General features: G+C 46.5%; 1 protein-coding gene across 1 annotated transcript; it reads left to right on the top strand.

Annotated features, from left to right (window-relative positions):
• Positions 1–3,716: 3,716 nt before the first annotated feature.
• On the top strand, positions 3,717–10,483 carry LOC103158791 (sialic acid-binding Ig-like lectin 12). Its single transcript, XM_027420858.2, has 6 exons — positions 3,717–4,131; positions 4,327–4,596; positions 4,814–4,861; positions 7,246–7,503; positions 7,799–7,892; positions 8,112–10,483. The coding sequence occupies exons 1-6, from the start codon at positions 3,717–3,719 to the stop codon at positions 8,188–8,190; spliced, it is 1,164 nt and encodes a 387-aa protein (XP_027276659.1). The 3' UTR covers positions 8,191–10,483.
• The last annotated feature ends 205 nt before the right edge of the window (positions 10,484–10,688 follow it).

The raw sequence follows: 10,688 nt of genomic DNA, 5'->3' as shown, positions 1-10,688 counted from the left end.
TAATTATCTTGATTCACCAATTGTGAGTGGCAATAGAGTCGGTGAATCTGCATATGAATTTTTGACAATTTTTGGAAAAATAAGAAAAACGATCATGCTGGTCAGTTGCTTCCAGCATCTCTGGATAATCTGACAAAGGAAAGGAATGAGCTCTGTGATAAAAGGTAAACAACCCTCTTGCATCTCAGAATACAAAGAACTCTGTGATAAAACTTTTGGCTCAAGATGTGCATAAAGAATCTAGAGGTTTCTAAGTGTGACCTTGAAGAGAATCTTCTCTCCAGCAGCCACAGAACTAGAGTTTTAGAGAATCAAAGTGAAGACCTCATTATATGGCTGGCTGAATTTAGTCCCAGGCTCAGAGTGTCATCACTTTAAGTAAGGACATTAATTGATAAATAATGGAATCCTGTAACTTGAGATGAGGATTCATGACAGGACCCCATTGAAGCTGAGAACGTCGAACCCTCAGATTTTCAAGGATTTATATCACCTGAGGAAGGAGTCTCTCCACCCTCAGGAGAAGATGCACTTCCCACCTCACTTCACCTTTGATTGAGCAAATCAATCCTTCATTGTCTGCTAAACCAGCAGTGACTTTCTCTGAACCAGATGCCAGGATAGAAAATCCTGATGTCCTTCAGGGCCCACCAAGAGTGTCTCTAGATCTATAAGCAGGCTCCTAGAGTTAGAAAGTGTAGTCCATACGGAGGTGCACTACACTACTAAAGAGCTTAGTGAGTTTGCTAATTCATTCAAGCGGAAGTCTGGGAATGTGTGGGAATGGGTTTTAAGAGTATGAGATAATGGTGGCAGGAACATAAAACTGGATCAGGCTGAGTTTATTGATATGGGCTCTTAAGCTCTGACAGTTGAAAAGAGGTGTCAAGTTTGTTACAATGGTTGGCTGAAATATTTGTTCAAAGACAGCCTACTGAAAAGGAGTTGGAGATGCCTGGTATCCCTTGGCTTAGTGCTGATGAAGAGATGTAAAGCTCAGGGAAATTGCAATGCTAGAGTGGCTACATTGCATAAACCTAATCCTTCACAATTGGAAGATCCAAAAGACATGTCCTTTACTAATCCTATAAGATGCAAAATAATGAGAGCTGTCAACAAAGCTCAAAGGAATTGGAGATCTGAAGAACTCTTTGACATCAGATACATGGTGCAGAGTTTGGAGTTTGCTCAATTGGTTTTTGTCTTGCTTTGGTCCAGTATTTCCTCATTATGCTCCCTTTCCTCCCCTTTGGAACAATAATGTATATCCTGTGCCATTGTATGTTGGAAGTATGTGATCTGCTTTTTATTTGATTTCACAGGGGATATAGTTAAGAGATTGCCATGACTCTCAGAAGAGGCTTTGAACTTCCTACTTTTAAACAGTGTGGAGACTATGATAGATTATGGATGGGGACTTTTGAAGTTGAACTGAATGCATTTTGCATTGTGATATGACTACAAGCTTATGGGAGCCAGGGAGCCGAGTGTGGTGGTTTGAATGAAAATGACCTTCACAGACCCATAAGGAATGGCACCGTTGGGAGGTGTGGCCTGGTAGGAGGAAGTGTGTTACTGGGGGTGGGCTTTGCAGTTTCAAATGCTCAAGCCAGGCCCAGTGTCACTCTTCCTGTTGCTTGAAGATTCAGATGTAAAACTCTCAGCTCCTTCTCCAGCATCATGTCTGCCTGCATGCCACCATGCTTCCTGCTGTGATTATAATGAACCAAACCTTTGACCTATAAGCTAGCCACAATTAAATGTTTTCCCTTATAAGAGTTGGTGTGGTCATGGTGTCTCCTCACAGCAAGAGAAGACTGACTAAGACATCATTCCTGCTAAAGTGAGGAAACATTTTTATTGATATTCTGATCATTTTCCCTCCCTCATACCCATGAAGATCCTATCCACCTCTCTATCCATCCATCCATCCATCCATCCATCCATCCATCCATCCATCTTCAAGCCTTCTTTCTCTCTTTCTCTGTTTAGAAAACAAGCAGGCCATTAAAAAAAAAATAAAACAAAGAAACAAACCAGATTTTTTTTTAAAAAAGAAAAAGAGAAATACACACACACACACACACACACACACTAAAAATACCAATTAAACCCATAAAAACACTAAATTGGAAACCATAATATACAGGTAAAATGCCAGTAAGGTTTAAAAAAATGCCCAAACAAAGCAATGTGAGACAAAAAAAAAAAAAAAAAAACCTCCAAAAATACCACTGAGTTCAAGTTTGCTGTCTGCTGTTAACCTGCCCTTAAGTGACCCACTTGATTGGGAAAAACAAAATTTTCCTTTGTGAGTGGCTGTCAACTGGAGAAACCTTCTTGGTTAGGGATGGGAACTCGTGTTTGCTTGCCCTCTCAGCCCTGGGATCCCATCTGGGTTTGTGTCTATGCACACTGCTTCAGTCTCTATGAGTTCATATGTGTGTCAGTCTTGCTTTGTTGGGAAGGCCTCATGTCCTTGGTGTATCCTCTGGCTCTTCCAGTCTTTCTAATTTTTGCATAGATCCCTGAGGGGAGGGACTTGATGATTATTTCATTCAGTACTGAGTTTTCCTGGGTCTCAAAGTGAGGAACATTTTTGAAGGGTAAAAAACAGCTTTATGAATCTAAGAAGAATTGCTGAAATGAAGGAATTCAAGGAAACCAATATGTATTCTATTGTAATACCATGTATGTGCATACCATGACGAGGAAATGAAAGTCTAATATAATCAAGACACCAATTATCCAAAAATTGATTTATTAATTCCCAGAAATTGTAGACAAAATTTCAGATGCTGGGGGGTAGTGGTGCATGCCTTTAGTCCCAGCACTCGGGAGGCAGAGGCAGAGGCAGAGGCAGATGAGTTCAAGGCCAGCCTGGTCTACAAAGCAAATTCCAGAACAGCAGGGTTATAACACAGAGATACCCTGTCTCAAAAAAAAAAAAAAAAAAAAAAAAAGAGTGGAAGAAAGAAAACTTTCAGATGCATAGATGCAGAGACAGCTACAATTTGAGAAACTAAATGTAATGTTTATGGAGTATAAAGTAGGAAAAAAGTCTAGAGAATTTTGAACATCATGGAGAATTTGCAATGAATCCACAGAAGCAGAGGCCTTAGGGCTTCTGACCATTCTCAGCAGCCCACAGCCATTTCCTTCACAGTTGGGAAATATTTCCCCCAATAGCAGCAGGAGTCAGCTTTGGTATCTGCCAGCATTGATATTGCCAGCTTGGGAGTCTACACTCTAGGTCCTCTGGAACAAAGCACCAGAGGTCCTATACTGTCCAGAGTCTTGTACTTCCTCCTCTGAGCACTCAGAAAGCTCCAGGCACTCCCCTCCACCGTTTGTCTCCTTCCCACCCCCTGCATCAGCTTCAAGGAAAGCTCTTGGATGTGGTCAAAGGGACCCATTTTTCACTATGCAGAAAGTAGCACCTATTGGGAAGAACGATGACAGGAGGGAAGGAGGGTGGAGGAGTCATTTATGGTGCATGCTGTTGTTAGAAGTGGACCTGGGTGGTGGGTGGCTGACTTTCAACGCCCAAGGGCCCTGACATTGCCTTCCTGGGTCTGAAGCTCCTCCCAAGGCAGCCACTGTCCTGGCCTCACCCCTGCTTCGGGTGGGGCTTCCTCCAGGCCTTGCAGCTCTTAGTTCCTCAGAGAAGAGCCTAGAGAGACAGACTTGTGGTGGCCCTGCAGCTTCAGCTTGGCATGCTTCTGCTGCTGCTGCTGCTCTGGGGGGTGAAAGGGGTAGAGGGTGGGCCTGAGCTCCTGCCGGGTTTCATCCTGAGTGTGCAAAGGGAGGTGGTGGTGCAAGAGGGCCTGTGTATCTTTGTACCCTGTGAGTTCCACGCCAGGGAGGAATGGACTGACTCAGACCCGATTCATGGATACTGGTTCCGGTATGGAGAACATGATTCCCCAGTGGCCACAAATAACCCACTTCGGCCAGCACTGAAGGAGACCCTGGGCCGATTCTCCCTGCTCGGAGACCCACAGAAGAACAACTGCTCCCTGGACATCAGAGAGACCAGGAAGGAGGACACCGGGACATACTTCTTTCGTCTGGAGAGAGGAAAAACAAAGTATAATTATCTTTGGAACACGATGACTCTGAATGTGACAGGTCAGCAGGCATTGCTTGCAGAGAAGCCACCAGGGAAAGTCATGGGTGCCACAGGGCAGCTTCGGATAGGACTCCATCCTGAGAGTATCTGGGTCTGAGCATCAGGGATCAGGGGAGGAGCTGGATCAGAGCTGGGATTTTCCAAAGCTGCACCTCACCCTCCCCCATCCTCCAATTCTCCCCTCTCCTCACCAGCTCTCACCAACACCCCCCACATGCTTATCCCGGAGACCCTGGAGGCTGGCCGTCCCAGCAACCTGACCTGCTCTGCGCCTTGGGCCTGTGGGTCCCCCACCTTCTCCTGGACTGGTTCCTCTGTGTCACTCTCGAGCACCAACACCACTGGTTCCTCAGTGCTGACTGTCATCCCCCAGCCCTGGGACCATGGCACCAACCTCACTTGCCAGGTGACCCTGCCTGGATCTGGTGTGACCACAGGAATGACCATCCGTCTCAATGTGTCATGTGAGTCTAGGAGGGGACCCCGTGTCTTTGATGGATAGAAGCCCAATGGGACAGTGGGGATGAAATGAAGGTCTTACACTGAGTCACTGAACATGGATGTGTGCAGATCAGAACCTGATGGAACCACAGCACCCTCACCTAGGCAGCTAGTAGGGCCAGAGGAAGGGTGTCCACCTTGACTTTCCACTAATGAGTCCACTGTGTCATCCTTTCTCAGATGCTCCAAAGAATCTCACCATGACTATCTACAAAGGGGTTGGTTCAGGTAAGAGAAGAAATTCTGAATGGGGGATGCAAGACCTGTTCATCAAAGGGCAAATCCTGTCCTTCCCCATACTAGATTTACTCTGGTTACAGCAACCCCTTACAGGGAGATGGTGTCCTCTCCCCAAATGAAACTTTATTGAACATTTGAGCATCTGTCCCCAAATACCCTCACTCCCTAGGAGAACTGTACATTCACCTTGGCCACACAGCACAGGGCAACACTAACATAGACAAGTGGTCATAACATGTCCTTCTCATTCATCTTCTGGACCAGCCTCCAGCTTCGGCTCTTTCTTCCTCTTAGCTTTGATTTGAGTGCCTGGGGAAAGAGACACTTCCACATGGGTATATACTTAGAACACATGGTGGTCTGTCCCCCGAATTTCAGTCCCCTCTCAAGGTGTGATCAGTGTCTACACAGGCAGAGTTGAGCCTATATTTGTCCACTTGGAGGTATGAGAGGGAATTAAATGTTAAGAGTTCAGATGGTTTTTGTTCTCCAAGACTTTGGTCAATCATATATAAATGAACTCTGACTCCAAGGGATTCCTGTATTAATAGGCAGCCACGGTACTAATTTTATTATCTCAACAGAAATGCACAGTAAATCTATGCTCACAAATGTGTGTTGATCTGTGGGATAAATTCAAAATTTGAAAGAAGTGGTAGGGTGTTTTCCATCAAGATTATTATTTTGAGCACTGTGGGATGAGAACGTGTGTTTTTTACAGCCTCACCTCCCACTGGTGCTGTGTGACCTCCCATTGGTAACTTTACCAATGAGAATGGTGATGGAAATGTCTATGTGGTTTTAAAAAATATACTTGGCCTTTCACAATTTTATACACACACATATATACTTTGCTATTACCCATCCTCTCTTATCTCTTTCTCCCTCCCAAATGAAACCCTTCTTATCAAGCCCCCTCCTGCTTTCATGTCTTTTGTTTGTGGCCCGCTGCGTTTAGTTAGGGTTACCAGAATGAGCATGGACTGGGGTTTTATTTGAGCAAAGGCAACTTACTAGTGGCTATAATACTGAGGACTATGATTTTTCCCCACTCCTCCTCCACTCCCTGACAGCAACAATAACTTCTCAGAGATGGGTAGAACTTCTGAACCCCTCCCCCATCCATAACTGGAAGGTTGACGGGCTCTGTGTAGTGCAGGTCTTGTTCAGATGACCACAGTTCATGGGTGAAACAACCATGTTATATCCAGGAGACAGATTCACAGCGTCCCTCTCCATCTTCTACTCTTATATCTTCCCCCCCCCTCCCATGATGTTCCCAGGACCTCCAGATTATTTGCCAGGCATTTCTCCTGTGTGAATGTCGTACCTCAATGGTATAGTCCAAATAAAACTTTTTGAGGCCAGGTAGTACAGGTATGTAGCCCAGGCTGGCACTGAACTGTAATTCTCTGAGAGGTGGGATCCCAGGTCTGTCTGCACCAACACACCCACCTCAGTCCTCAGTCACTGTTCTTTCATTCCTGGAACTACTATGAATACTCTTCATGTAGATTTCAGGAGTCATTCCCTTTTTATTATTTAATCTTGAACACTCTTTCCAAGGTAGAGAAATTACCAATTCCCTTTGAAATGAATTATAAATGTACTTCACACTATCATAATTGCCCTGTTCCGTGAAGTTCAGTAGTTTGTAGAAAGCAGAAGGAATTTTCTGTAGTCACATTGACCTACCCATACATGTTACGATTTCCACATGTGAGTTTATTCACACATACACACACACACACACACACACACACACACACACACACACACACTTACCTAATGTTTGACCGCCTGAAGACTGACTGGAGGTGTCTGCCAGCCTGATCTTGTCTACTTTTTTCCATTCAACTTGATGGTCCTTCCTGTGTTCTTCTGATGTGTTCTAGCCTTGTGCAGTCTTGCATTCTCTGTCTCTTCTGGAATCTTCTTCTACCTGCATCATGTTCTGGCTTCAAGCTTGACCCTTCCTCATGACTTTGGGCATTGGTCAACAGATAACCTTCCAGCAAGCACTCCTGGACCACAAGATGTACAGTGCCTATGAGCTGACATTTCTTCCAAACCAGGACATTTCCTGGAGGGAGAAGGGATGTTCATGACTCACTGGAATCTATAAGATCTGGGAAACTCAAAAAGCTAAGAGTCACAGGCCCCTTCCACAAGTTATATAAACAGTAAAAAATATCATACACACACAGAAAGAGACAGTGGGGGTGGGATTCATCAGAGGAACTGCTTGCATCTGTACCTGTGTGGCTAATCCACACAGTTATCCATGCTGAATCTTTATTCATCTCCTTCTGTGACTTTCTTCCTTCTCTTACTTCTTTGTCACTAATGACTCCATGTTTCTTGCTCTCCAGCAACCACAGCTCTGAGAAATGGCTCAACACTGACTTTATTGGAAGGAGAGTCCCTTCGTATGGTCTGTACTGTTAACAGTAACCCTCCTGCCAGGCTGAACTGGGCCTATGAGAACCTAATTCTGAGTCCCATGCAGTCCCCAACTTCTGGATTGTTAGAACTACCTCAAATGCACCTGAGATATGAAGGAAAATTCACCTGCTCTGCACAGAATGTCCTCGGATCTCAGCACATGTCTCTGAACCTGCTCTTATATCGTGAGTGTCAAGTGACTGCTAATGGGACCCTCCCACCCCCGCCATTCAGAAGGATCCAGGGTTCCTGGTCACTGAACAGCAAGGGAAGAGCCCTGCTCTGCCTCACATTAGTTCACATCCATGTGCTTGAGGTTCAGAGCTCTGGGTAGTCAGAATGTAGGGTTGGGTACTCCTGGGATCACATGGTCTTAAGTTCAGGGATGAGGGGGCGTTTAGAGGACCTGATCCTACTGAGAGAGGAAGGTCTTTGGGCAGTGGTTAACCCATGATGCTAGCACTGACCACATTTCTGCAGGGAAACCAGGGCTGATGGCAGAGGTGGTTCTGGTGGCTGTGGTTGAGGCAGCTGTTAAAGTCCTGCTTCTTGGGCTGTGCCTCATTATCCTCAGGTGAGTGCTGCCCCTGAGAGAGGGGGAGTGTATGGGGAGGGAAGTCAACCGAAGCTAAATACCAGAGTCTCAGTACTGGGGTACTAGAAATGGGCTGGGGTGTGGGGAGAGGTAAGAGGATTGTTGGCAGGCGTGGCCATCACTTAGTTCCTCAGGTGAGTGAAGTAGATCCCTGCACCTGCCTCACTTCCTTTTGCACCTTTCTTGTAATGATCACAGAATGACCTGCCTGGCTCAGCATGGCCACAGCCAGATAGCCAACCCCATCCTGAACCCTTGTCCCTGCCAAGCACGATGAAGCTCCTGGTCTCGTCTGTACCCAGATCCAGGCATGGGTCTCTACCATGAGCTCTCTCCACCATTCTTCATGCCATGAAGAAGCACCACCTGGTCTCTCCCTCCCTCCCTCCCCCAACTCTCTGCTCACTCTGGACCAGTCTTACTCCTTTCTCTACCTGAATACCCGAATTCTGATCATCTCTGGGTTTCAAATGTTTCTAGTCACAGAATTCCCTTCATCCACTAGCTCCAGTTATTGACTGTGGCCCTCAGGAATGACCTTCCTGATGGAACCATTGCCTACTTCCTCCACTACTGCCTGAACAATCCTGAACCCTCACCATAGATGGAGATGGGCAGACATCACAGCCTGCAGCAGGAGCCTTGCATGGTCTCGGTGCTGCTGGACTCTCTTCCCCATGTTTCCTGTTTGCTGCATCGTGATTTTCCCTCTCAGCCTTCCCGTCCCCCATGTTGAAATTTGTATGAGTTTCCACACCTCAAAGCCCTTCCCGAACCTCAGTCTCCCGTCCCTTATCTGAGCACCTCAGCCTCTAGCGCATATTATTCTGGGTAGGCATGTGTTTGCCATGCACCTCAGACCATGTGCAGAAGTGACTCTATTACTACATGTGGACCATTTTCCTGGGTGCCAGGTATGCCCCAGGACACAGAACTGCTCCATTCTGTTACCAAAGATTGACTGATGTAAAGATGAGAACAGGAGTAAAAATACGGCAGTGAGTTAGGAAATGCCAACTGGAGATGTGAGTGAGTGGGCAGACAACTGACGTAGGAGGGGCTGCGGACGCCAGTGATGCTTGGGAAACTCTCCAAGGAGAGCAGGCAGCCTCTTTGAGTCTGTTGGAGGAAGACGCCTCAAGGAGATGAACTGGGGAACAGTGTGCCCGATGGCTTAGAGGCAGAAGCTAGCCTGCAGTGTGGTACCCACACAAAGACTGAGATTTAGAGCAAATGGAGGCAGAGGGAGGCAGTGGAAAATGCTAACCTCTAGGGAACAATAAGAAACAAGAGCCTTTGAGAGAAGCAGAGCTGTGGCTGGATTTTCATGTTAATGGAATCCCAAGGCTGGTCTGCTCAGAATGTGCCATAATAGGTCCTGAACAGCTGAAAGAAGAGTGTGCCTGTCACTGTCACAAACGCCTGAGGAAAACAATTCACTAGGAAGAAAGGTTCGGCTCATGATGGCATCGTTTCACGGTCATACACCCTTGCCATGGGGCTGTGGTGACACATCACGCTGTGGAAGGGACATGTGGTGGAGGCCTGTGCATCCCACGAAAGCTACGAGAGGCAAAAGAGACAGAGAGGAATCAGCCTGCGTCCCAAGATCCTTTTCAGGTGCACATGCCCAGTGACCTCACTGCTCCACTGGTCCCCTCTCCCTACACATTGCATCACACCCACATCACTACCAGCTGGGTGCCAATCTTTAACATGCAAACCTTAGGGCCCAAAGCTGTACTGAAGGGGCGGGGCTACTCAGCCTCCCGGAGGAGGTGCAGTGACATGCACCTGGCAGGCCACCTGCGGATGTGCGCTGCCACAGGCGGAAGCTCAGGCCAACAGAGATCTAATGGCTTTTGACCGTGAAGGCAGAAAAGAGCTGGGGCTGTGTCAGGGTGCTTCCTGAGCACCAGGAATGGGGGTTCCTGCTCCCTCCAGTGGTTGGTGTGAAGGGAGGCATCAGTTCTGAGAGGTGTCTTGCGTGCACACAGTGATGTCGGCAGGGTTGTGTCAAGCTTGTGGAGGGAGGACGGGGTCAGATTCAGTCAATGCCATGCTGGGAAAAGTGATGCCCACAGGGGTGTGTACAGTGAGCACAGCCAGCCAATGGGAAACACAGCTGTTCCCAAGGACCTTAGCAACAGCAAGTGTTTGCTTATTAATTGTGATAATTATTTGAATTGCCCTTGGATATTTTCACATAGTATTTTCAGCTTATTAAAGTAAATGTAAAAACTAAAAAATTAGAGGTTAAAGAGAGATGGCTTGAAGTTTAAAATCCCTTACTGCTCTTGTGGAGCACCGCAGGTTTGGTTCCCAGCACCCACACGTTGGGTCACAACCTTCTGTAGCAGTTTCTGGATTTCCTTTTCCAGACTCCTCAGGCACCAGACACAGTTGTGGTGCACAGACATATAGGCAGGCAAAACGTAAGTAACTTTATTCATGCATAAACAAAATTTTTAAGATTGAAAGTTAGTGTCACATCCTTAGCCATCAGGGAAATGCAAGTCAAAACAACTCTGAGATACCAGCTTACTCCTGTCAGAATAGCTAAAATCAAAAACACCAATGACGTTTTATGCTGGAGAGGATGTGGAGAAAGGGGAACACTTCTCCACTGCTGGTGGGAGTGCCAACTTGTACAGCCACTTTGGAAATCAGTATGGTGACTACTCAAGAAAATGGGAATGAGTCTACCACAAGATCCAGCAATTCCACTCTTAGGCATATACCCAAAAGAAGCACATTCACACAACAAGGACATCT

Source organism: Cricetulus griseus, chromosome 6 (genome assembly GCF_003668045.3).
Source record: "Cricetulus griseus strain 17A/GY chromosome 6, alternate assembly CriGri-PICRH-1.0, whole genome shotgun sequence".
Classification (NCBI taxonomy): Eukaryota; Metazoa; Chordata; class Mammalia; order Rodentia; family Cricetidae; genus Cricetulus; species Cricetulus griseus.
Note: the sequence above shows the minus strand (reverse complement) of the source record. Positions and strands in the feature narration are given on the sequence as shown.